The sequence below is a fragment of the Nicotiana sylvestris genome, chromosome 1 (genome assembly GCF_000393655.2).
Source record: "Nicotiana sylvestris chromosome 1, ASM39365v2, whole genome shotgun sequence".
Taxonomy (NCBI): Eukaryota; Viridiplantae; Streptophyta; class Magnoliopsida; order Solanales; family Solanaceae; genus Nicotiana; species Nicotiana sylvestris.
In genome coordinates, this window is record NC_091057.1 from 54,066,375 (window position 1) to 54,092,868 (window position 26,494).

The 26,494-nt window shown below is 37.9% G+C and overlaps 1 protein-coding gene and 2 long non-coding RNA genes across 4 annotated transcripts; 2 read left to right on the forward strand and 1 right to left on the reverse strand.

Moving 5' to 3' along the window:
- Positions 1–10,168: 10,168 nt before the first annotated feature.
- On the forward strand, positions 10,169–11,432 carry LOC138879579 (uncharacterized). Its single transcript, XR_011402704.1, has 3 exons — positions 10,169–10,226; positions 10,294–10,345; positions 11,019–11,432. It is a non-coding gene; the product is annotated as an uncharacterized lncRNA (long non-coding RNA).
- A 6,671-nt stretch (positions 11,433–18,103) lies between these two features.
- On the forward strand, positions 18,104–19,367 carry LOC138879589 (uncharacterized). The gene is made up of 3 exons (XR_011402705.1): positions 18,104–18,161; positions 18,229–18,280; positions 18,954–19,367. It is a non-coding gene; the product is annotated as an uncharacterized lncRNA (long non-coding RNA).
- Positions 19,368–20,783: 1,416 nt separating this feature from the next.
- LOC104224875 (sugar transporter ERD6-like 16) lies at positions 20,784–24,775 on the reverse strand. 2 transcript variants are annotated; one of them, XM_009776595.2, is made up of 17 exons: positions 24,430–24,775; positions 24,149–24,211; positions 23,953–24,042; positions 23,739–23,798; positions 23,573–23,638; positions 23,393–23,458; positions 23,175–23,250; positions 22,847–22,911; positions 22,587–22,760; positions 22,408–22,492; positions 22,283–22,329; positions 22,128–22,190; positions 21,985–22,044; positions 21,840–21,893; positions 21,687–21,746; positions 21,334–21,448; positions 20,784–21,231 (listed from the first exon to the last, which is right to left on the reverse strand). In XM_009776595.2, the coding sequence occupies exons 1-17, from the start codon at positions 24,613–24,615 to the stop codon at positions 21,095–21,097; spliced, it is 1,467 nt and encodes a 488-aa protein (XP_009774897.1). In that variant the 5' UTR covers positions 24,616–24,775; the 3' UTR covers positions 20,784–21,094. The 2 variants fall into 2 exon arrangements, with proteins under 2 accessions (XP_009774897.1, XP_009774898.1); XM_009776596.2 differs by having other exon boundaries at positions 24,149–24,292.
- Between the last annotated feature and the right edge of the window lie 1,719 nt (positions 24,776–26,494).

Below are 26,494 nucleotides of genomic sequence, written 5' to 3' on the forward strand. Positions count from 1 at the left end.
CAGCAGTTGAGTTTAGCGACAGATAAAAAAAATCATTAAAGCATGGTTTTTGAAAATCAAGTAGTGACAGTAGCTTAACGAGGTGCTGGACAAGTATTCAAAATAGCACGATTCTGGGCAGAGAATGGTAACCCAATAGTTTGAAAACATAATAGACCAAGAATCAGAAAATCAGTGAGAGTAAATAGATGCACAATTTCAAGATTTTGTTTCCAGATAGAGCGGGAGTTTTTTCTTAAAAAAACAGAGTGAACTTCAGCAAGAATGGGAGCAGCAGAGTTCAAAATTATAAGAGGCTGATTGGTCTTAAACCGGTAAAACATGATTAATCGATTCTTATTAGGCCTAAAGTTTGTCTAGGCATCGTATGTGTTGCCTAATTACCTTAAAGGGGGTGAACATGCATATTAATTCCAGTTTTAAAATGACGCAGTTAACCAAACTTGTATTATTAGATTAAACATACTGGTGAGGCTTTCAACAATTGCAACTCAGAAAAAATAAAAACCCTAAGTAACAGGATGTCTAATGCACATAGAAGCTCATAAAACATGGTCTCTAAATGCTAATGAGAATGCAGCAGTAATTTTATAACAGTTACTTGTTGGTTATTAACTAATCGTGATTATAAAATGAGTATAATAATAGACTGAAAGTAAAGAGCCTAAAATAGGATTACTAACATGTGAGATGCATGTCCTATACATGATATCTATTGCGCAAGTAGGTAAATAAAGTCCTATAAGCATGTTTTCTACCCATTACTTGAACTAAGCTTGCATAACCCCTCCCATACTCACTATTCGACCCAAATCATTCGTTTACAAATTATTACAAACCAAGGATAGCCGAATTACAGTAATAAAGAATAAAAAATAAGAAGTTATTCTATAGGGAGCCTTCAGTCAGGCCCAATCTTCCAACCTCACTCCTTTCGAGTTTCACAGCCTTTGCCATGGTCTGGGTGCGGCAAAGCTCCCTAAGGCCCCATTGGGTCCCTGGCCAATACCAACACCCAAACATTTACCAAAAAATGTTGAACAAGTGTAGTGTGGAATTACCAGCCTTGTGCATCAAAGTTTAGTGAGTACTCAGAGGTACCCAAAGCAATGCTTACATGAAGGGGGTAGAACCTAATATTTAAGAGTAGTGAGAGTGCGTGATATAGTTTTAAGGAAATTGAGTTGAGAAAAAAACAGTTTAAAAATGATCCATATAGAATCAGTTCTTGAAAGAAAAACAATAGAAGAGTGTGACAGTTTTGTAAGAAGGTGAGTAGGACAATCTCAGAACTAGAATATCACACATAGTTCAGGGAAGCAAACACAAACAGGGGAAAGGGGAAATGGGGACAAGTAGTTCACATGTAAGAGCATAGTTGCACATACGTAGATATCAGAGAAAACATTTCGGAACTTAAACAATCACAACACATTTCATCCCAAAGTGCTCATGGAAGAGGTTCAGGATTATTTAGTAGCTAGGAAGGGTCGTGAATACATGCTAATAATGTACTGGGGTTAGGGGTAAGGAAGAACTGTATTAAACAAGAAAGGGAAGTAGTAGACATGCTGAATTAAGGGAAGGGTAATCATATCAATGAACTAGCAAAGAGGCATGCTAATTGCAATGAAAACAGCAGAACCAAAAGTAGAAGCATAAAAGAAATAAGAGAAAGTGCAATATGCATAAAAACATGTTGTTTTGGAAGCTGTAAATCAAATAGCAGACATACCATTCAAGAGTGGGATAATAGAGCAGTAGTGTGCAGGGAAGTAGAGCAGTAATGTGCAGACCAAGAGAGAAGCAATGTATAGAGCAATAAAACAGTAGAGTAACAAGTTACTCAGTCTTGGCTTTTAGCCAACTAGGTAACCAGTAGTCAATAAGAGAAGCGAGCCAGAATGTGTAGGAAAGTAAGAAAGATCAGTGAGTATGCTTGTGTGCGTAAGAGAGAGTTCAGAACAGTGTGGTTGTTCGTCTGTTATGCTAAACAGAGGGTAGAGTATTTATAGTTTTGAAAACAAGTAAAGAATATGGTAACAAGTACACAATTATAGAAGCAATACCAATTGGAATCAATCACAGGACCAAACTCCTTTTAATTAGGGAGTCATGATTCGAATGGGTACAAGTTATACCAAATAAGGAAAGAATCACTTAGACTACTGAATCTACCATAATAGAAGTAGTAAAGCATGTAACATGTAATAAGGGCCAAATACGTAATATTTCAAGTAAGGAAAATATATGCTGAATATTTGAAAGTATGTTTATGCGCATAAATATGGTAAAAATATAAATTAACTCTGAAAATTAGTCAAAGAATCACGGGTGGGACTAAAATCACAAGGAATTAGTTCTAAGTAAGGAAAGCATCTCACAAATAAGGAAGTGATTCAAAATCAGTGAAAAACTTCTAAGGAAAACATATACAAAATCAGGGATTCGAAGAGATGCACAGAATCAACAGAATATTTGGTAAAACAATGAATAATTAGACCTATTAAACACAATAGGCACAAAAATCAAAGAACCCTAAGCAAGAAATCATAGAAACAGTAGAAGGTTGGAACCCTAACAACAAAATTAAAGCATAGAACTCGGAGAATAACCCAGAAGATCACACAAACAAGAAAATAATATAAACACAAACATATAGTACTCAAAATCAGAAGATAAAGTGATTTTGAAAAGGGGTTCAAAAACCCTAGTTTGAAAAAAAAGGGAACAAAACGTTTAAAACCTGAGCAATCGTAAAGATCGAGTAGAGAGTAGTGTAAAACATAAAGGTGTGAGTTAAAATCGTTTAAAAATACAGAGATTTAAGAGGTTTGGGTAGAGATTAGGGTTTCATAAGAAACTAGTGAGAAGTAGGAGAAACCTGGCTGTGAAACTCAACAATAATGGTGTTCATAGCACTATCAGACCAAAACCCATCGGAGAAAGGCCTAAGACAAACCAGGCAAAGCTTTCAGTGACCATCTCGTATGGTGGAGGCTCTTGGGGTCTCCAGGATAGAGGTAATCAGCGAGATAAGGTTTCACGGCGGCTGGTGGTCGAAAGAGGTGAGGCTGGAGGTGGCCGGATAGATGGTGAAGGCCATCGGAGAAGAACCAGAAGGTTCTAGAGAGAAGGAGGAGAGGAAGAGACCAAGTAGAGAGAGAGACCGGTCTCGATGAAATGAGGGGTCAGGGGGTAGTTAGAATTTAATTAAGGAAACGAAATCTGGGCCGTTGATCTCATTTGATCAACGACTCAGATTAAATCGAAGTTGGGCCGAGTTATTCGGAGATTGGGCTGGGCGGATTTGGATTGGGTATTGGGTTAATTAAAAATCTGATGGGGTGGGTTACAATTGGGGCTAAAATTGCAATAATAATAGGTTAGGTATTAAATAGCCAATTTCTCCCTCTTAATTTTATAAAAATAATGGAAATGATTTTTAAAGAAAGTTAAAAGTACTGAAACCATTAGTAATACAAAAATACTGGAAATGATTTTGCAATTATAAAAATACTATTAATCGAAACATGGGCTATAATTCCAATTATATGCAAATTAGCTTTAAAAATACCAAATAAATTTGTAAAAATATGCAAAAATTACCTTAATTATATTTTAGTGTAAATATGAGAAATAAATAAATTATTCACCAAAATAATAATTTTGAAAATAATTATTGGATTTTGCACTGCTAAAATAGATAATAAATTGGTTTTGAAAAATCCTTAAAAATTTGGGGAAAATACCAAAATACTTGGGCATGCTTATGTATGCACATATATGTTATTTTGAAAGTATTTTGAGTGTAAAAAATACTTAGGGAAAAATTAGGTATCAATAGTGCTCGACCGAGTAACCCCAGTCAAGCGGACCTGGGTGCCTTTCCTATCCCACGTGTTACCCCACGTTTTCATTATCCGTTAACCAAGTGAAATAACCATTTATGATTTAAACACATTCTTACGAGATTTACACAATATACATGGTTACTTAGCGTGGTTTACAAGTTACACTACCCAAATACAAAATACATAAGTACATAACACACATTTCCTGTTTACGGAGCCTCTAGGGATACAAAAGAGTGTTACAATACTTACCGGTAACAAGGCTCCGGCTATACCTTACGCAAATACCAAAATAAGATTTCCGGAAGGAAAAGCGGCATGAGCCACGCAGGGCCCCGAGAGGAAAAAGGGGCTCACCAATACAGCTGACGAAAAGTAAAGTAGTGCTACTGTTGGTGGACTGGAGTACCTACTATAGAACCACCTACAATCATAACACGAATGTAGCGCCCCCGACAAAAGAGACGTTAGTACATTTGAATTGTACTGGTATGTATGAACAAACTTTACCCCAAGTAAAATCAAGAAATACACAAGTAACAAACAGAATCAACAATCCAATGCACATGAAAGGAACAACCAAAGCCAAGCAAGTTCCACAATCTCTCCTTTTCCCCTTTCAACATTATTTCATCACATCAATGGTTTCACAGCTTTCACATATTTTCATTTTAATAGTGATTTCGATCACTTTTCCACCCGTATTACCTCGGCCACCCTTTCATTTCAATAGTGATTTCGATCACTTTTATTTGATAGGTTGTGAATCACACAAATCCTTATATAACTGGAGATATGATTGTCCAAAGTGAGGTCTTGTGCGCACTCATTTGCAACTTTCGTCTCTTATGAAATTTTCCAACTTGGCTTAGACTTAGGCCTCTCCTTAGACCCCAATTCACTTCTACTATGACTTATACACTTATTAACATATCCAATTGATATCCATAATCTCCTTAATCCTCATTTGCACGCAAGATAAAATATTTGGCCTACCTTGGCACCACGAAATCTTAAATTACTAAGCAAATTTTTTGGGGCTTTACACTATGGTTGGTGTGACTCCATTTTATATTGTCCATGCTTAATATGATGATTTCCAATGTTGAACAAGGCTTATGGAAGTATTCTTGGTAATTGAACATGGTAGAGCATTGGCTCAAGTTAAAATTGAGTTGTGAAGTAATTGTGGAAAAGAGAAAAGGTTTATGATATTGTCTCCCTTGACGGGATGTTATTGCTTTAATATTGTTTACCTTGGTGGGTTGTTATTGCTCATGATATTGTTTCCCTTGCCGGGATATTATTGATATACTATTGTTCCTTTGCCGAAATTCTATTGTGATTTTATTGATTCCATTGCCCGCATTGCTTTGTGATTGTTGCCTGGGTAAGGAAGAGTATAAAAGCACGAAGGGTGATGCTGTATGTGATATTTGTGAGAGAGTGTTAATGCACGAAGGGTGATACCGTGTTGATATTGTAAATGTAAAAGCACGAAGGGTGATGTCGTGCCATGATATGAGTGATAATGCACGAAGGATAATGTTGTGCCATGATTATGTGAGGTAAAAGCACGAAGGATGATGTCGTGCCGATTATATTGATTCTTATTGTGAGAACGGGAGTAAAAGCACGAAGGGTGATGTCGTGCACTTGTGGTTGTTTTCCTTATTCTTGCTTATAGTTGAATTTTGGTGCTCCGTATGCTTCTTTACTGAATTTCTGTTTGTACATGATATTTCCCCGAGCATGTTTCCCTTTCCCATCTTTAATTGTTAGTTTCTGTCATTATTACTTGATGCATATGATATAATTGCACAGGTTTATTTGGTAGACTTGTCCTAGCCTCGTCACTACTTTGCCGAGGATAGGCTCGACACTTACCAGCATATGGGGTCGCTTTGTGCTGATACTACATTCTGCACTGTGTGCAGATCCCGGTGCTGGAGCTTTTGAACCATAGTAAGGTTGCTGCCTTCAGTCCATCAGGAGACCTGAGGTAGTCCTACAGGCATCCGCAGGCCTTGGCATTCCCTTCTATATTTTCATTCTATTTTTATGTAGTTCAGGGATAGATTTGTATTATTTTCCTTCATACCACTGTTTGTAGTATTCGTAGATTGTCCGTGACATTATGACACCAAATTCTGGGTAGAGTTGTATTTTGGATTTCCGTATTAGTATCTAGTGATATTATCAAATTTTGTCTTTCGCATTTATTTTATTATTATGGTTATTCCGTTGTTGATCACATGTTATATTGAACTGTTAAAAGGCTAAGTAAAAAGGGTTAATGAATCTATAATACTCAGCTTGCCTAGCTTTCAAGAATAGGTGTCATCACGACTCCCGAGGGTGAAAAATCCGGGTCGTGACACTCGGAGACATTTGTTTGTTTACTCCCCCAATAAGTGTCCACAAACCCTTCAAATGTTTGTATGCATTTTGACTTGGAGCACCGGTGAAGAAACCTTGTTGCTCTAGCAAAGTGAGCATCACGTTGATGATTTGAAAGTTGTCTGCCCTAATACGGAGAGGGACTATTGCACTTGCATATACTTCATTGGGTAATACCCGATGTGGAGCCGCTCGTGGTGGAGGTGGGGGTGGAGCAGGAACATTGTCATGAGGCACGCGACCTCTTCTATTGCCTTGAGGTTCAAGAGGAACTTCATCAACTTGTTCATCCTCGACATCCACATCCCCCAAAGCAATATTTTCGAGCTCATTGTTTGCCATGGTTGTACCTACGATTTCTCAAACAATTTAGTAACACTGAAGGAAAAGAAGATAGTCCAAAAACACTCCCAAATATATAGTTAACACTATTTTTAACTCCCCGGCAACGGCGCCAAAAATTGATCACATCCAAATGCACACCTCATAAGAGGTATAACATGGTCATCTGCAATAATAAAATCTAACAAAGAGTCGGGATCGAATCACAAAGAGCTAAGAAGGAGTTAGGAGTATATATTCAGAATGAGCAAGTGAATTATCTAGATTGCACTTCCACAAATAGGGTATTTGTTTCTATATTTAGTATTAATCTAAGGAATTTAAATTAAAGATATAAGACTAGAGATAATTGATTTTGAGGGTTTTCCAAATATATAAAAGGCCTAGGGTTGTGACCATGACCTAGGTGTTTGCCTAATGGGATAAAGACTTTTATGCTTGTTTTCTTGATTGGGGTGTATTATAGCTCACAATTCTACGTTACCCACTAATACCTCTCGGTCAGAGAGTGATTTTACCAATTTGGCTTTCTCAAGACCATATGGGTATCAACCAAAATAGTTGATAAGAGCTCAAGTTGAGTTGCTATTATCTCTAGGTTGAACTCTTTAATTAGGTTAATCAATCTCTCAATTGACCCAATTCCTTGTTAGCTAAGTTAACCTAGACTAAGTCCATCTTTCTCAAGTAGAGACTAAGTCAAATAGGCATGAATCAATATTTGCAACTATCAATTCCACAAATGAAGCATGAATTAAGCTAAATTATAAACACCCAATCATAAACAAGCATAAAATTAATCACCCATAAGGTTTACACACTAGGGTTGGGTTACAACCCTAGTAAAAATCTAGCAACTCATAATGGGAGTAGAAGAAAACAAAGAAGAAAAGATAATATAACTCATATTGTACGATTAAAATAAACAGATCTAATATTAATACACCAAAATAATCTAAAGTTTCCTAAAACAGCAAAGAAAAATGGCTACAATGCTTCAAATATTCAAAACTTGACCTAATTTCGTGAAACTCTTCTATTTATACAAGACTGAAAATCTCGAACAAAAATGCTCCTCGGGAGGTTCTACGACCGCACGATTCCATGTGCGGTCCGCAGATTTCTTCATCTTGTCAGGAACTGGGAGGTCTGCGGCTGCGCATTTCTGAAATGCGGCCACGAGGCAACTCTTCTGCGGTCCATAGAATTAGGACTGCAACCGCACAATTCTTGTGTGGTACGCAATTCTTAGAGGCTTCTGGACTTGGTCTTTTTGCACACTCTCTGATATTCAGCTTCTAGCTCAGCTTTGCGGCCGCACAATTCATGTGCAGTCCGCAATTTGCGCAATTGTCTGCTAAAGTTTGCTTCTTTGTTTGCGGCCGCAGATGGAAATCTACCATCCGCAATTTCTTCTATGGACCACACAGTTGTGCTCTTGCACCCTTCATTGCCTTGTATCTCGGACTACTCCTTTTTTGAGTCGGATTTTGTCTCGGGAGATTAACTTCCATCATTCCTATAATTTTGCATAATTTCATTAGTTTCGGGAACACAATTCAATGCCTTTAGACTAAAACTAAAGCTAAAAGGTTCTAATAAGCGGTCAAAATCCCCACTTATCACTTGCACACCTTAGTTGTCATGTGCTTTACCTGTCCTGCCATTTTTGTAATATTCATGGCATTCCGTTGATTATTACGTGGTTCATTTATTGTTGTGTACTCACACTCTATTATAGTAGAAATTATTGTAAATTTTGTATTGAATTATTGATGTTATTGATTTATTTATGGATCGGATTGCACGCTGCAACAAGTGGAATAAAGGTGAATAGATATTGATGTGGTGAGATCGGGTTGCGAGCCGACATGTGAAATAAGGGTAGATTGATATGGTCAAATAAAGGAAAGTTATGATATTGACTCTGATTATATGGTGGGATCGGGTTACGCGCCACAACATATATATTTACTTATTATTATTGATATTTACCCGGTGGAATAAGGGAGGATCGTGTTGTACGGTGGGATTAGGTTGCGCGCCGCAACAGTTTATGTGTTTTGTATTCCTTGTTGTATTGCATTGGCTTCGGTTTTTTCGTACGAGACTTTGGGGATTGGTATTCCCAAGTTTTGTGGTTTTCGAGGATTGAGTTGTTTTCATTAGTTACTGCTTTGCCGTCATTTTCTGTTTTCCTTTTCTATTACTATTATTTTGGTGAATTGATTTTCAAGATGAATGTTACAACCCATATCCGCATGTGTTAGTTCATGCCATATATTAGTTAACATAAATCCAAGAAGGAATTATCTTTGAGATGATAAGAAGTCAATCCTATTGGTCTTAAGTGATACAAGAGTGTATAAGGGTGATTAACCAGTATTAGAAGTTAAACGAATCAAGGATGTTGTAACTCGTATTTTTAGGTAATCTAGCGGTGCTTAATACACTCAAGAGGTCATTTATTAAGGTATTTTAATCATATAATATCCGTATCATAAGTCTTGAAGTCAAACGAGTTATGAAACAAAAGTCGACAAAAGTTGTCGCAACTTAGGTTCATAATTTTACTTAAACATTAGGTCAAATGTTTCTAATCTTTTCTCATAATTTACAAGGAATTACGGGGTGATCTACCCACCAAATTAAATATCTATGAGTCTAGTTTCCAACGCATTAAACCGTTCATCGATACGATCTCGGAGTAGAGAGATATTCGCGTTTTCGCGAGACTGCGCCAAGCACCTCTCTATGGGGCCCACTAAGTCGGTTTAAGATATTTGGACCTATATAGGATGACTACAACCCGTTTTAAGTCATTTCTTTTCACTATTTTCAGACCTTAGAACCCTAGGAACATCCTCTCAAGGTTCTCTCAAGATTCAAGACCCAAAAAAGGGGCAAACAACACAAATCAAGTGTCGGGAATTCCGTGGCGCTAGTAAGTCTCTTGTTCTTCTTGTTGTTGCTCATTTTTGTGTTGTTCCAGCTCGTGTGGGAGGTTGTTTTAAAGGGTTTATGTTCTGTAAATACTCCCTCATGTTCTTAATATCAATCCTAGGTGATTTCAAGCCTTCTAAAGTGATTCTAGTGCCGAAAAACACTAATTGATCGCTAGTTTCGCTTTTTTGTTGTTGTGGCAGCATTGGAGGGATATTTCATGGAAATTTAAGGTCAAATTGGAGTTGTTCTTTCTGTATAAAGGTAAGTAACCTCTTACTCTATATGTATTTAAGATTATCCAAGTTGCGGCTAAGCCATTGAAGCTAGAACTTGTGAGATATATATCGAAAGGTTTGGTAGTAATGTTATTGTTTTGTGGACTGTTTTGCGTTGTTGTTGGGCTGCGTATTTTACTACTATCTTGTGGAGTTTTGGAGGAGGAAGGGTGTGGGGAAACACCATATATATGTAGGGTTATGGGCTGATAGTTATTCGTAACATTTCCAGATTGTTTGACACGACTATGGTGGTCGTCGTATGTATGGAGTGATTAGGCTGTGTGTGGACTATATTGGGAGGCTCAATATGTTTATTATTGATGTTGTTTGGGCTGTTTGGTGACTATTTTGAATGGTGTGAGGTCATATATATAGGGGAGGTGCTGTCCGTTTCATCGTAAAATAGGTTGTGGTCGATATATAATAGTTATGACGCTTAAATGATAACGATAGTATCGTTTCTCTTATTGTAGACTAAGGAGTTTTGACAATTGCATAGCTTGAGATTGGGAAAGTATATACAAGGTATGTGAGGCTATCCCTTTCCTTCTTTTGCACGACTCCGATTGTACATAATGTAATGAACGAGCTTCCAAAGATACTCTACTCTTAGAAGCTAGCAGTACTTACATTGTTTTCCCTCTTATGGAACGATTGATACATGTTGCTTCTCTTATTCTTATGTTATCAATGTTGTTCATACTTCCTGAATCTTATAAGGTTCATAGTGAAGACTTAGTCCTAATAACGTGTACAGAGGATACCGACCTTACGTCACTCCGAAAGGTTTAGAATGTGATTCCATGAGTCGAGCATGCATTATATATATGTATCTATTTTACTCTACCGAGCCACGCTATAGTTGGCCGGGTACGGCACCTATTGTGCAACCACTGATCAGTTGGGTTTTACCGAGCTCCACGTGGCCGGGTACGATTCTACCGAGCCTATTATGGCCGGGTACGATATGATGATGATGATGCCCACAGAGGCGAATGCTTTAAAGGTTTATGTATTTATACATATGTATCATGCATTTCATGTAAGTAGCCCTCAGAGGTACTAAGATGTTACAGGTTGTATATTCTCTATCCTTGCTTACATTACTGATCGCATTTATGGTTCCTTGCCTTACATACTCAGTACTTTATTCGTACTGACGTCCTTTTATTTGTGGACGCTGCATGTCGTGCTGCAGGTCCTGATAGACAGGCAGGTGCAGCTCCCCCACCACAGTAGACTGTCCAGTTCAGCGGTGATTGGCGAGATCCCTTCTCCGGACTTGCCTTGGTCTTGGTATGCAATTTTTGTTATAGACATTATGGGTATGTCGGGGCCCTGTTCCGGCTATGTTGCAACACTTATGTTCTGTTAGAGGCTCATAGACAGGTGTCGTCTCATGTATAGTTTGGTATGCCTTGTCGGCTAGTTTTTGTTGTATAGTCTTTCATAGTAGCGAGGTAGCTCATATCTTATACGTAGTTTCTTGATTGTCTGGTCATCCCCTGCTATGTATGTTCATGCCGTCATATTTTATTGCTGGTTGTCCATGATCTAGGTCTACCATTTATATTGATCTCGTCAGCCTTAAAAGATAATAATGAAGGTTAGATGAAATGTACGTTGGTGCTCGGCAAGTGTGGTCGGGTGCTAGTCATGGCCCTTCAGTTTGGGTCGTGACAAACTTGGTATCAGAGCAAGTCTGTCCTAGGGGTTGTCTATGAGCCGTGTCTAGTAGAGTCTTGATTATGGATGTGTAGCGCGCCACATTTATAATCAGGAGGCTACATGACATCTAGGGTTGTTACCTTCTTCCTGAATCTAGATCGTGCGTAGAGTTGAGTCGTAAGTGTCCGTCTCTAATATTCACCTTGTTTTTTTCCGTGATGCCTTCGACTAGGAAGCAAACGATTAGTAGACGGCTTGATACAGCAGCAGGAGAGGGTACCAGTCAGGTGCCCCAAGTCAGAGCAGGACAAAGTGAGGCTCAAAGTGAGATGCCCTCTCATACCTCATCTACTCCATCTCCTCCAGAGGGTATTAGAAGGCACCCAGCGCCTCCAGTTCCTCCGTCTGGCACTCCAGACAAGGATATGCAGAGTGCTTTGCAGTTATTGACTAGCTTGGTAGCTGCTCAGGCTCAGAGGCAGAATACAGGTGCTGCTGAGAAACCAGTTAGTACAAGAGTTTGTGATTTTATTAATTTAGACCCTCCAGTGTTTACCGGATCAGACCCCAAGGAGGACCCACAGACTTTTATTGACCAGGTTCATCGTACACTTCGGGTTATGCATGTTAGTGATACAGAGGCAGTAGAGTTGGCTTCTTATCGGCTACGGGATTTAGCGGTTCTCTGGTATGATAGTTGGGAGAGATCCAGGGGTCCGAACCCTCCTCCAGCTGTGTGGAAGGAATTTTCTGAGGCCTTTCTTCGTCACTACTTGCCAGTTGAGATACGACGAGCTAGAGCTGATAAGTTCTTGAACCTTAGACAAGGTAATATGAGTGTGCGAGAGTACAGTATGCAGTTTGATTCTTTGGCAAGGTATGCTCCCCATATGGTGGCCGAGATGAGTGATAGGGTGCATATGTTCGTGAATGGGTTGGGACCACATCTAATAAATGAGTGTACGACAGCCTCCTTGGTGGAGGGCATGGATATTTCCCGTATTCAAGCTTATGCCCAGACCCTAGAGGATCGTAAGCGCCAGCAGAGGGCAGTTAGGGAGCAGGATAGAGGCCAGCATAAGAGGGCGAGATTTGCAGGGTATTCTGATGACTTCAGAGGCCGCATCAGGCCACAGTTTTCGAGGAGTTCGGCGCCACCTGTAGCTAGTGCTCCTCCACAGTTTCAGAGGCCTCGATATGATCGATCCTATTCTGGTCCAGGTCAGAGTTCGCGGGCATCTGGCTCGCAACATCATAGGGATACTAGTCAGATGAGACCCCCAACACCACATTGTGATCAGTGCGGCAAGGCCCACTTTGGACTGTGTCGTCGAGGTTCTGATGCATGCTATTCGTGCGGGCAGCCTGGCCATATGATGCGGGATTGTCCTAATAGAGGAGGTGATGGTATGGCTCAGCCGACTGGATCTGTGTCTGGTTCTTCCTCATCAGTTCGACCTCCAGCACGGGGTTTTCAGCAGTCGACAGGTCGTGGTAGGGGTAGAGGTGCAGTGCCGAGTTCGAGTGGTGCTCAAAATCGAACCTATGCTCTAGTAGGTCGACAGGATCTCGAGTCGTCTCCAGATGTTGTTACAGGTATTATATCTGTGTTTTCTTATGATGTATATGCGCTGATTGATCCGGGATCTACATTATCATATGTTACACCCTTTGTGGCTAATAAGTTTGGCATTGAACCTGAATTGATAAGTAAACCCCTTGCGGTATCTACTCCGATAGGAGATTCTGTGATTGCTAGAAGGGTATATAGAGGTTGCACTGTGATGATTTGTAGTCGTCAAACCTCGGCAAATTTATTTGAGTTAGAAATGGTTGATTTTGATGTGATAATGGGAATGGACTGGTTGGCCTCATGCTATGCAAATGTTGACTGTCGTACGAAGATGGTTAGGTTCCAATTTCCGGGTGAACCCGTCATTGAATGGAAAGGGAACATTGCTACACCGAAAGGTAGGTTTATTTCCTATCTTAAGGCAAGGAAAATGATCTCAAAAGGTTACATTTATCATCTCGTTCGCGTTAGGGATGCGGAGGCGAAACCGCCTACTTTACAATCAATCCCTGTGGTTAACGAATTCCCAGATGTTTTCCCAGATGAACTCCCGGGCCTTCCTCCTGAAAGGGAGATTGAGTTTAGCATTGATGTGTTGCCTGACACTCAACCGATCTCTATTCCTCCATACAGAATGGCCCCGGCAGAGTTGCGAGAGTTGAAGGTGCAGTTGAAGGACTTGCTGGATAAGGGCTTTATTAGGCCTAGCACTTCACCTTGGGGTGCACCAGTCCTATTCGTGCGGAAGAAAGATGGGTCGTTACGGATGTGTATCGACTATCGACAGTTGAATAAGTCTACTATAAAGAACAAGTATCCACTTCCAAGAATTGATGACCTGTTTGACCAACTCCAGGGTGCCAAGTATTTCTCTAAGATTGATTTACGTTCAGGGTATCATCAGGTGAGGGTTAGGGAGAAGGATATTCCAAAGACGGCCTTCCGGACAAGATATGGGCACTTTGAGTTCTTGGTGATGTCGTTCGGGCTAACAAATGCCCCAGCAGCTTTTATGGATCTCATGAATACTATATTCAGGCCCTATCTTGATGTGTTCGTGATTGTATTCATTGATGACATTCTAGTGTATTCTCGTTCGGAGGCGGAACATGCGGGCCACTTGCGGATAGTATTACAGACGCTTCAGGATCGTAAGTTATATGCTAAGCTCTCCAAATGTGAATTCTGGCTGAACTCAGTAGCATTCCTTGGCCATGTGATATCTGATGAGGGTATTAGTGTCGACACTCAGAAGATCGATGCAGTAAAGAATTGGCCGAGACCTACAACACCATCAGAAGTCCGCAGCTTCCTAGGGCTAGCAGGATATTATAGGCGGTTTGTAGAAGGATTTTCCTCTATATCATCACCATTGACTAAGTTAACACAAAAAGCTACCAAATTCCAGTGGTCTGACACTTGTGAACGTAGTTTTCAGGAGTTGAAGAATCGATTGACATCTGCACCAGTGCTCACTCTTCCTGAAGGAACAGAAGGTTATGTGGTATATTGTGATGCCTCAGGTATAGGTTTGGGGTGCGTATTGATGCAGCGTGGGAATGTGATTGCTTATGCATCAAGACAATTGAAGAAGCATGAAAAGAATTATCCAACCCATGATTTGGAATTGGCTGCAGTAATATATGCTTTGAAGATATGGCGGCACTACTTATACGGCGTCCATGTTGACATCTACACAGATCACAAGAGTTTACAATACATCTTCAAGCAGAAAGAGTTGAATTTGAGGCAGCGTAGGTGGCTTGAATTATTGAAAGACTACGACGTCGAGATATTGTATCATCCCGGTAAAGCCAATGTTGTGGCAGACGCTCTCAGCCGTAAATCAATGGGAAGCTTAGTACATATTGAGGCAGGTAGATGGGGGTTGATTAAAGAGCTTCATCAGCTAGCCAATATGAGAATCAGATTGTTAGATTCTGATGACGGAGGTGTTACTGTACAGAATACATCAGAATCATCTTTGGTAGCCGAGGTAAAAGCACGACAATATGAAGATCCTATCTTAGTACGATTAAGAGAAAGCATTCAACAGTGTAAAAGTATGGCTTTTAGGATCGGAAAAGATGGGGCACTGAGATACCAGAGCCGATTGTGTGTGCCTAATGTGGCAGGGTTGCGAGAGAAGATTATGAATGAGATTCATCAATCCCGATATTCCATCCATCCCGGCTCGACAAAGATGTATCATGATGTCAAGGAGCAGTATTGGTGGGATAATATGAAGAAGTCTATTGCAGAATTTGTAGCCCAGTGTCCCAATTGTCAACAAGTAAAGATAGAACATCAGAAACCCGGTGGATTGCTTCAAAATATAGAGATTCCGACCTGGAAGTGGGAGGTGATTAATATGGACTTCATTATTGGATTACCTCGCTCTTATCATAAGTTTGACTCCATCTGGGTGATAATTGATCGACTTACAAAATGTGCCCATTTTCTGCCAGTGAAGACAACTTACACGGCTGAAGATTATGCGAAGTTGTATATCAAGGAGATTGTTAGGCTTCATGGTGTGCCCATATCTATTATATCAGACCGAGGAGCTCAATTTACGGCTAACTTTTGGAGGTCTTTCCAGAAGGGTTTAGGCACACAAGTAAATCTCAGCACTGCATTTCATCCGCAGACTGACGGACAGGCTGAACGTACCATTCAGACACTGGAAGATATGCTACGAGCATGTGTTCTAGATTTTAAGGGGAATTGGGATGATCATCTTCCACTCATAGAATTCGCCTATAACAATAGCTACCATTCCAGTATTAAAATGGCCCCATACGAGGCACTATACGGGAGGAGATGTAGATCACCAGTTGGATGGTTCGAAGTCGGTGAAACAGAATTATATGGGCCAGATTTGATTCACCAAGCTATTGAGAAGGTGAAAGTGATACAGGAGCGATTGAGGACGGCACAAAGCAGGCAAAAATCTTATTCTGATGTCCGACGTCGTGATCTAGAGTTTGAGGTTGGTGATTGGGTTTTCCTGAGGATCTCACCAATGAAGGGTATTATGCGTTTTGGGAAGAAAGGTAAGCTGAGTCCAAGGTATATCGGGCCGTATAAAATTCTTCGACGGATTGGACAGGTTGCTTATGAGTTAGAATTGCCATCAGAATTGGAATTTGTCCACCCGGTATTCCATGTATCTATGTTGAGAAAATGTATTGGAGACCCTTCTCGAGTCATCCCTATCAAAGATGTACAAGTTACAGAGGACCTATCATATGAAGAAGTGCCAGTGGCGATATTAGATCGGCAAGTCCGCAAGCTGAGAACAAAAGATGTAGCTTCCGTCAAAGTATTGTGGAGGAACAAAAATATGGAAGAAATGACATGGGAAGCAGAAAAGGAGATGAAGTTAAAATACCCTTACTTATTCCAGAATGAAGATAACAAGGATGCTGGTGGAAGACAGGATACATTGGAAGAAGAAACGGCTCTATGAGGTAAGCAATAATTTGAGAATACTCCTCCTTAATACAAAATGATGATATGTAGATAATGTAAATACGCATAATGCTTTGTGTAGACTTGTGAAACCATATGTTGGGCTTAATTACTTGCAAGTTTTGCTAGTGGCCATTTTATAGGGGAAAATTGATCGGAAATTTCCATTGGAATCCACGATGATTTAAACTCCCCATAAACCCTTACATTCGAGGACGAATGTTCCTAAGGGGGAGGGTGTTACAACCCATATCCGCATGTGTTAGTTCATGCCATATATTAGTTAACATAAATCCAAGAAGGAATTATCTTTGAGATGATAAGAAGTCAATCCTATTGGTCTTAAGTGATACAAGAGTGTATAAGGGTGATTAACCAGTATTAGAAGTTAAACGAATCAAGGATGTTGTAACTCGTATTTTTAGGTAATCTAGCGGTGCTTAATACACTCAAGAGGTCATTTATTAAGGTATTTTAATCATATAATATCCGTATCATAAGTCTTGAAGTCAAACGAGTTATGAAACAAAAGTCGACAAAAGTTGTCGCAACTTAGGTTCATAATTTTACTTAAACATTAGGTCAAATGTTTCTAATCTTTTCTCATAATTTACAAGGAATTACGGGGTGATCTACCCACCAAATTAAATATCTATGAGTCTAGTTTCCAACGCATTAAACCGTTCATCGATACGATCTCGGAGTAGAGAGATATTCGCGTTTTCGCGAGACTGCGCCAAGCACCTCTCTATGGGGCCCACTAAGTCGGTTTAAGATATTTGGACCTATATAGGATGACTACAACCCGTTTTAAGTCATTTCTTTTCACTATTTTCAGACCTTAGAACCCTAGGAACATCCTCTCAAGGTTCTCTCAAGATTCAAGACCCAAAAAAGGGGCAAACAACACAAATCAAGTGTCGGGAATTCCGTGGCGCTAGTAAGTCTCTTGTTCTTCTTGTTGTTGCTCATTTTTGTGTTGTTCCAGCTCGTGTGGGAGGTTGTTTTAAAGGGTTTATGTTCTGTAAATACTCCCTCATGTTCTTAATATCAATCCTAGGTGATTTCAAGCCTTCTAAAGTGATTCTAGTGTCGAAAAACACTAATTGATCGCTAGTTTCGCTTTTTGGTTGTTGTGGCAGCATTGGAGGGATATTTCATGGAAATTTAAGGTCAAATTGGAGTTGTTCTTTCTGTATAAAGGTAAGGAACCTCTTACTCTATATGTATTTAAGATTATCCAAGTTGCGGCTAAGCCATTGAAGCTAGAACTTGTGAGATATATATCGAAAGGTTTGGTAGTAATGTTATTGTTTTGTGGACTGTTTTGCGTTGTTGTTGGGCTGCGTATTTTACTACTATCTTGTGGAGTTTTGGAGGAGGAAGGGTGTGGGGAAACACCATATATATGTAGGGTTATGGGCTGATAGTTATTCGTAACATTTCCAGATTGTTTGACACGACTATGGTGGTCGTCGTATGTATGGAGTGATTAGGCTGTGTGTGGACTATATTGGGAGGCTCAATATGTTTATTATTGATGTTGTTTGGGCTGTTTGGTGACTATTTTGAATGGTGTGAGGTCATATATATAGGGGAGGTGCTGTCCGTTTCATCGTAAAATAGGTTGTGGTCGATATATAATAGTTATGACGCTTAAATGATAACGATAGTATCGTTTCTCTTATTGTAGACTAAGGAGTTTTGACAATTGCATAGCTTGAGATTGGGAAAGTATATACAAGGTATGTGAGGCTATCCCTTTCCTTCTTTTGCACGACTCCGATTGTACATAATGTAATGAACGAGCTTCCAAAGATACTCTACTCTTAGAAGCTAGCAGTACTTACATTGTTTTCCCTCTTATGGAACGATTGATACATGTTGCTTCTCTTATTCTTATGTTATCAATGTTGTTCATACTTCCTGAATCTTATAAGGTTCATAGTGAAGACTTAGTCCTAATAACGTGTACAGAGGATACCGACCTTACGTCACTCCGAAAGGTTTAGAATGTGATTCCATGAGTCGAGCATGCATTATATATATGTATCTATTTTACTCTACCGAGCCACGCTATAGTTGGCCGGGTACGGCACCTATTGTGCAACCACTGATCAGTTGGGTTTTACCGAGCTCCACGTGGCCGGGTACGATTCTACCGAGCCTATTATGGCCGGGTACGATATGATGATGATGATGCCCACAGAGGCGAATGCTTTAAAGGTTTATGTATTTATACATATGTATCATGCATTTCATGTAAGTAGCCCTCAGAGGTACTAAGATGTTACAGGTTGTATATTCTCTATCCTTGCTTACATTACTGATCGCATTTATGGTTCCTTGCCTTACATACTCAGTACTTTATTCGTACTGACGTCCTTTTATTTGTGGACGCTGCATGTCGTGCTGCAGGTCCTGATAGACAGGCAGGTGCAGCTCCCCCACCACAGTAGACTGTCCAGTTCAGCGGTGATTGGCGAGATCCCTTCTCCGGACTTGCCTTGGTCTTGGTATGCAATTTTTGTTATAGACATTATGGGTATGTCGGGGCCCTGTTCCGGCTATGTTGCAACACTTATGTTCTGTTAGAGGCTCATAGACAGGTGTCGTCTCATGTATAGTTTGGTATGCCTTGTCGGCTAGTTTTTGTTGTATAGTCTTTCATAGTAGCGAGGTAGCTCATATCTTATACGTAGTTTCTTGATTGTCTGGTCATCCCCTGCTATGTATGTTCATGCCGTCATATTTTATTGCTGGTTGTCCATGATCTAGGTCTACCATTTATATTGATCTCGTCAGCCTTAAAAGATAATAATGAAGGTTAGATGAAATGTACGTTGGTGCTCGGCAAGTGTGGTCGGGTGCTAGTCATGGCCCTTCAGTTTGGGTCGTGACAATGAATTTACTATGTTGAGTCATTGTCTCGTACCATGTTGAGTTGTTGCCAACATAACGATTTTAAATAAAAGAATTGTTAACATTCTTACCTTATGTGACTCTTAAGTTAAAACTCGTCATTTCATTCGATACTTTACTATTTCTAATATTTCTCATATTTCACTTTAATTGATTTCTCAACTTAATCTCTTTACCTTGTCTAATGTTTTACTTTAATTAATAAGAATTGTTATTACGTTTTAATTAATAAATTCTATTTTAAATTCGCTAACTTATCCGATACTTTATTTTATTTGCAAATGTTATTTTCTTCACCCAAATGATTTCTAAAATAAACTCATTTTCTCATTGATCTCCTCCTTGGTTCAGAAACTAAAATTTTTACTTTTACGGTATATAAATAAATCTCTTGAATATCTTAATTAGCATTTGACACGGATAGTATGTACCGGATAGCACGTAAATTTTACCATGCGGAAGTGATTTGGAAAAATGTGGGCACAAAGTGCCTTGTGTGTAAAGTTTGGAAATTGGGACTTATGATCTGAGATTAAGAGAAGTGGTATTTGGGATAATTCTTGTTGATATTCGTGCATTAGAAACGATTTGATTGATTGAGTTATCATCGATTTCCTTGCTTGAACACATTCATATCTCACATGTACCCCGGCTGTGTTGTTACTTAATTATTTGGTTGTTTCTCGTTGCTAATCACGTTGCCGTTATTTTCATTGTTGAATGTAATTTGGAATCCTTCTACTATAAGCCTTAAATTGATGTTCTTTCCTTGTTAGCTTTATGTTATATCCTTCACAGGTTTACATGTACGGTAGGTATCTTGACCTGACGTCGTCACTACTCTATCGAGGTTAGGCTTGATACTTACTGGGTACCACTATGGTGTACTCATGCTACACTTCTGCGCATTTTTGTGCAGAACCAGGTACTTCGAATTGAGTTGGTTTGGAGACTTATGCTCGTGCGGCTGGAGACTTCAAGGTACATATGCTGGACGTTCGCAGGCTCCAAAGTCACTTTCTGTTGTATTTATTTCCATAGTTTCCTATTATTCCGGAATAGTGATGTATTCATTATATATAATTACTCTTAAAAAGGCGTATGACTTGTACTACTTGTTTTGAGATATTGTATCATTTCGAGACTATTGGCTTATTTAGAAATTTTCGGTACATGTTTAATAGTTGTTTAGTAGAACCTGTTATCATTTCGGTATGTGTTAGGCTCACCTAGTTTTAGAGACTAGGTGCAATCATGACTCATTTGGACTGAAGCATTAAAATCCAACACTTCAGTAGTCCAACAAATGATTGTGCTAAAACAGGATCAAGAAATGGTTTTGTTTTTCTTCTGAATGCAGCTTTTAAGTTCATCTTTCATTGAACAACATTTTTGTTTTTGGATACAGTACAACAACAGATCAAAAAAATTCATTTGCTACAAAAGCTAGAAAAAAATCTACACTGTTGAATTCCCCTCTTCTTGGCGGATCCAATTTGGTTCTGAGAGGGAAGTTTCCATTTTTCCATCGTCAAAAAATTTGAACCATTTTTCGATTTATGCATGCCATCCGCTCGTCTAGTTGACTAAACTACATTGTAAAATTTCCAGTCATGAGTATGTGCATCTACGTACTTTCATATTCTTGTTTCCCACGTTCTAGAATTAATGATGGCCTGAATTTCCTCCAATGTTTTCCCCTTTGTTTCTGGCACTACCTTTGCTACAAATAGTATAGTGAGTACACAGAATCCAGCATATAGCATAAATGTACCTGAAAATTCCAAAAAAAAAATAAAAAAAATTCAGTTAAAAGGAAATTCTTAAGGGTGTGACAGTTTACATATATGCAGAGTTGATGGAAATTTCTCCTTACCAGTGGCACTCCAGGACATGAGGAAACTGAAAGTGAAGGAAACCGCCCACGCGCCCAACCAGTTCACTAACACTACCAGACTTCCACCAGCACTTTTTACATGAATCGGAAAAACCTGCAAAATAAGAGTACAAATTTAATTTAACTGATTATTTTAAAGAAATTGCTTACACAATGTTTGCATAGAAGTGATCAAGGATCGGATGTGATATAATAAATTGTATATCGAGTTCAAGCTCGTGTCAATAACCTCAGACTAATCAACCAATATTGAATAATATGTAACAGATGGAACACTACTTGAAAACGGTTCTTCTGCTAGTACACAAAAACAAAGCAGCAGACTGAATTACCTCTGACATAATAACCCAGGGAACTGCTCCCATTCCAATTGAAAACGCGGATATGTACACCTGTGAAGTAGAATTTAGACTTACATTCTCACAAGTTTTACATTTTACTGTACAAGAATGAGTAAAAATATCATATGGCAATTGAATATTTACCAGGACACCAGATACAGCTAGAATTGGAACCCATTCAAGTAAGATGCCGTTTCCCTAATTAACAATAAGAACATATAAAGATAATCAAAATATGAAACCAAAACTTTCATTAACTGATTGACATTTTATGCTCTCAGTAAGTTACCTTCAGATAGAAAGAAGCTCCAGCCATAAAACAACCAACAAATGTCCCAGTTGCTGACACCTGAAAACAATGAAACAACTCTTTTCAGTGATCTATATCGTCAAAGATTTTATCCAGTGCCCTTTTGTAAAATGTAAATTTACCATAAGAAGTGGCCGTCTTCCTGATCTATCCATCAAAAATGCCCCAACTACAGTAATAGGGACCTGTCAAAATAACAGGAATAGAGTGTTAGTGATCCAAATTTTCACTCTATTGAGATTTTTTCAGTTTTAGCAAGTTATCAAGATTTACAAACCTGAACTATGGCATAGGCAATAGTCCCAATATTGCTGTTTTTAAGTCCTGCATTTTTCATTCACATTATTAGTCAAAGTATTTGAGATCTTCTTTGCCACAGTTTAAGCTGAAAGGCACATTTACCTGCTGACTCAAAAGTCTGGCTAGCATAGAAACCAATACCATTTATTCCTATAAACTGTTGGAATACCATCAATCCAATACCAATCTGGAATAAAAAGTTGAAGAATTTCAAGAATATTAGCTCCGTGTAAGCTCTTCAAAATGCATAATATTTAGGACATTTTAAGGAAATGACTTACCATCACAGATCGAATGTACTTGCTACCGAATAAGTCCAATATTCGAGCTTTAGGGAGGCTTTGAAGAGTATCAACATAAGCCTGGATTTCGGCAGCTTCAAGAGAAATATCCGCATCTTTACCGCGAAGTTTTCTCAATGCCATTTCAAATTCTTTCTCAAGACCTACTTTTGCCTGCAATTTAATTACCATATATTCATTAAACTTTGTTCAATCTTGATGATGAAACTTGAATAATTCATATTATGTTGAAAACTCACCAGCCATCTTGGAGATTCTGGAATAAAGAATAGACCTACTAACAAGAAAGTGCATGGTAGAATTCCTACAAATGAAACAATTAATTAGTCCTCGTCTGTCCTGTATTCAAATAAATAAAAAGGGCATTCCGCGCGGGATCCGGGAAGGGCCGCACCCCAAGGGGTGTGATATAGACAACCTACCTAACGCAAGCATTAGTGGCTGCTTCCACCCGTGACATATAGGTCACACAGAGATACGGAAACAACTTTACAGTTGCTCCAAGGCAACCCTTCTATTCAAATCAACTTCATTTTTTTAGTATTTATGAAATAATTCAAGAATTACCAGTTAAAGCAAGATTTCTCCATGATATAACTGTTCCTAGTAAATATGCAACTGATGCACCACAAACAATCATAAGCTGCAGACAGAACAAACTACAAAAGTCAGAACCCCACAACTTATAATTATTTCTTACTTTTACCATTTTTTAATTTATTTTTCTATTTAAATTTTGACTTGATTTAGAATTTTATTAAGTACTTCAATTTGAGTTTTCTTACTTGATTAATTGTTGTCAATCCTCCACGGAGATCCTTTGGAGCTATTTCAGCAATAAACACTGGTACCTGGTTAATTTACCAAGAAATTAAAAGGGTTCAGTAATATTCCAAGATTTTAATAATTCTTGAATTTATTTTAATAAGCCGAGAGTGGAAAAATGAGAAAATTTAAATATTTACCACATAAGAGAATATTCCAATGCCAAATCCTGTGAGGAATCTTCCCACATCAAGTGTCAAAGTTCCCTGCATCATAACCAAACATATTAATAATTATTTGGAGATCTAATAAGAGTAAATTCTTTTCAAACTTTTTAAATAAAAAAAATTGCATAAAGATTCATACCATGGAAAAATAGACAGCAAGCCATCCTGTGATACAGAAAATAGCTGACATTCTCATTGCCTGTTCCCCCCAAAAAAAATCTCATTAATTTTGCTACTTAAATGCTTATTATTATTATTATTATTATTATTATTATTATTATTATTATTATTATTATTATTGCCTTCTTTTAATTTTTTTTTCTTCTGGTTTCTCTCGTATAATAGTTAAATACCCCTTTTCTACCAATGAAATCTGCAATTCTGCCGCTTGTGATAGCTCCAATCATGGCACCAATTGTGATGATGGAACCAAAAATGGAGTACTGCAAAAACAAATTAAAAAATTAGCTTTAGTTTTAAATTTCTCCACACAAAAAAAAAACAGAAAAAAAGAGAGAAAATTTACCAAGAATGTAAAAAAATGCAAACCTGAGCAAGTGTTAAATTCAAGTCATTCCTAATTTCAGATTGAGTGGGTGCTGAGTATCCCACCTGCAAAAAACATTAACTTAAGCTAAACAAACCTTTTTTTTTCTTAGGCTTTAGATGTTTTTGTTTTAAAATTTCATGGTCCTGACCAAAAAAACAAAAGGAAAAAAAGAAAACCAGTTAATAAATCGTTTTAGAAAAGAAAAATAAACAAATATTTTTCCTGTTCCCTTTACTGGAAAAAACAAAAAGAACATCAAAAGGAAAATAGAAATACTTACACATGATCCAAATTCAAAAGAACCACAAACTGCAACACAAGTGCTTAACAAAACCATTCCAATGGATTCATTTTCCTTACTGATTAATTCTTCATCTTCAGAATCAACAATTTTAGCATTTTCAAGAAAGGGTTGTTCCAAATTCTCAAGCCCATTTTCAATATCTTTGCACTCATCAATGGCCATTCTTGAAAAAGGTAGGCAAATTAAACAAAGGGGCTGTTTTTTTTCTTTTTTGTTCTTTTGTTTTTTCTCTTAAGAAAAAGAGAAAAAACTCAAGAACTCAAGATGGTTTTTTGAGTGTAATGAACACAAAGGATTTTTGCCTTTTCAGTTCTTATGTGTTGAGGAAAAAAGTGAAATTTTGGTAGGTATTTATATGCATGCAGTAGAGGGGCAAAGGTAGATATTTTTGAGAACTTTATGTACTTCATATCAATGATTGGAATTATAATGATAAAAAAGAAAGAAAGATATTTGAGACAAAAGCTGTAAACAATTGGAGAAGATTAGGATTCATGTGGGATTAAAGCTGTCACTGACGTGTGATCGTATCAGCTCATTTTGTTGCTGTTCATATGCAACTGGAATTTTTGGTACGTTAGGAATTTGGATTTCTTTTTTTGTTTTTTGCTGTTTTCGTAATTTAGGAAATTCAGAACTTTATCTAACCTAATTTATTACAGCATTATGTTCGAAATTTACATTAATTGGACTTGAATTTTGTTGGTGTAGTTAGTGACTAGAAGAAAAGAAAATGCAAATTTAAACTTTAATTAAATTAAAAAATGACTTTTAAAGTGTCTGTTGGAAGAGTTGACGTTTAGGTTTAGGAGAAAAAATATAAGTATTTATAATACCGTTGGACTAACTATCTTAATTCTCTTCTCTATCATGTTCTCGCGGAAATCCAAGTTTTCGTTGAATTTTTATGTCATTTGCTTTAGTAAAATTCTGGACGATTTCTACCACAAATTCAGTAGCAACATATATATAGTGGGAGTTTAAATTCCTTAAAGATAAAAATTACTATATCAAACTATCGTCTATCGGATTTTCTTTTTCCCACAAGTTTATTTTCCCAACATATTTATTCTAGATTTTGCAAAAGTTGGATGTTACTAATTTTACTCCAACCCCGTCTTACGAAGCTGAATTTTAAAATTATTCAATTTTGGGTACTAAATATATGTAGAAATTTGCACTTAAATGTTTTTTTTTTTTCAAAAGGGTGCTCACTTTAAGTGAGTACATGGCTCAACGTTACAAAGTTTAATCTGAAATATATCATTCAACTGTTTGCTATTCTAATTTTTTCAAAAAATAAATGAAGGTTTATGATATTGATCCACGTAAGATAATCTTGATATCAGATTGAAGTTATTTTTTGTAAATTCCAGACGAGAAAGAGTTTATGGAAACTAAATGTCATACAGTTCAGATCCACTGCATTCAACAATTATAATTATGTTATTAGAATTAGGCTAACACAATAAAACTTAAGAGCTCAGCTGACTCAGCTACATGTCAATGGCTGATCCTTTCATCTTTTTGGCATAATTTAACTTTTCTTAGCGGTGCATTATTTGTTTGGTAATTCATTTAATTGCATTACCTCTTTATTTTTATTGAGTTAGAGTGGCACTTTCCGCTCTTTAAGCGGTGCCAAATAAATGACTACTTGACTCGTAATTCTGAATATAAAATTTTCATTGACATGTAAAAAGTGGGTTTAACCCTTGGATTTGGTAATATATCTAAAAATTATTAAATTAAACGTACTCGCTTTGGATGCAAAAATACCAATATAGATTAATGACATATTTTAACCAGCAAAGATACGCCAAAGAGCCCGACAAATGATAATTTGGACGAGATTAGACATTTTTGAACTATGTACGCATGTCACATTGGTTGGATTATTTTTTTCCTTACATACCAATGTAAAAGAAGTATTTGCTTTATCTAAAAGAAATTGACACTATTATTATGTAACTAGTAAAAAATTTGTTCGTGCTTTGCGTGCGATCGTTAAAACTTTATTTGGCATACAAAATAATCTTTA

What these genes read in the sequence shown, in the direction of transcription:
- LOC104224875 (XM_009776595.2), bottom strand. Translation starts at nt 24,615, where the DNA reads ATGGCCATTGATGAGTGCAAAGATATTGAAAATGGGCTTGAGAATTTG. An exon ending in TGAATTTAACACTTGCTCAG is followed by an intron (nt 24,043 to 24,148) that starts GTTTGCATTTTT and finishes TTGTTTTTGCAG; the next exon opens with TACTCCATTTTTGGTTCCAT. An exon ending in GATTGACAACAATTAATCAA is followed by an intron (nt 23,251 to 23,392) that starts GTAAGAAAACTC and finishes TTCTGTCTGCAG; the next exon opens with CTTATGATTGTTTGTGGTGC.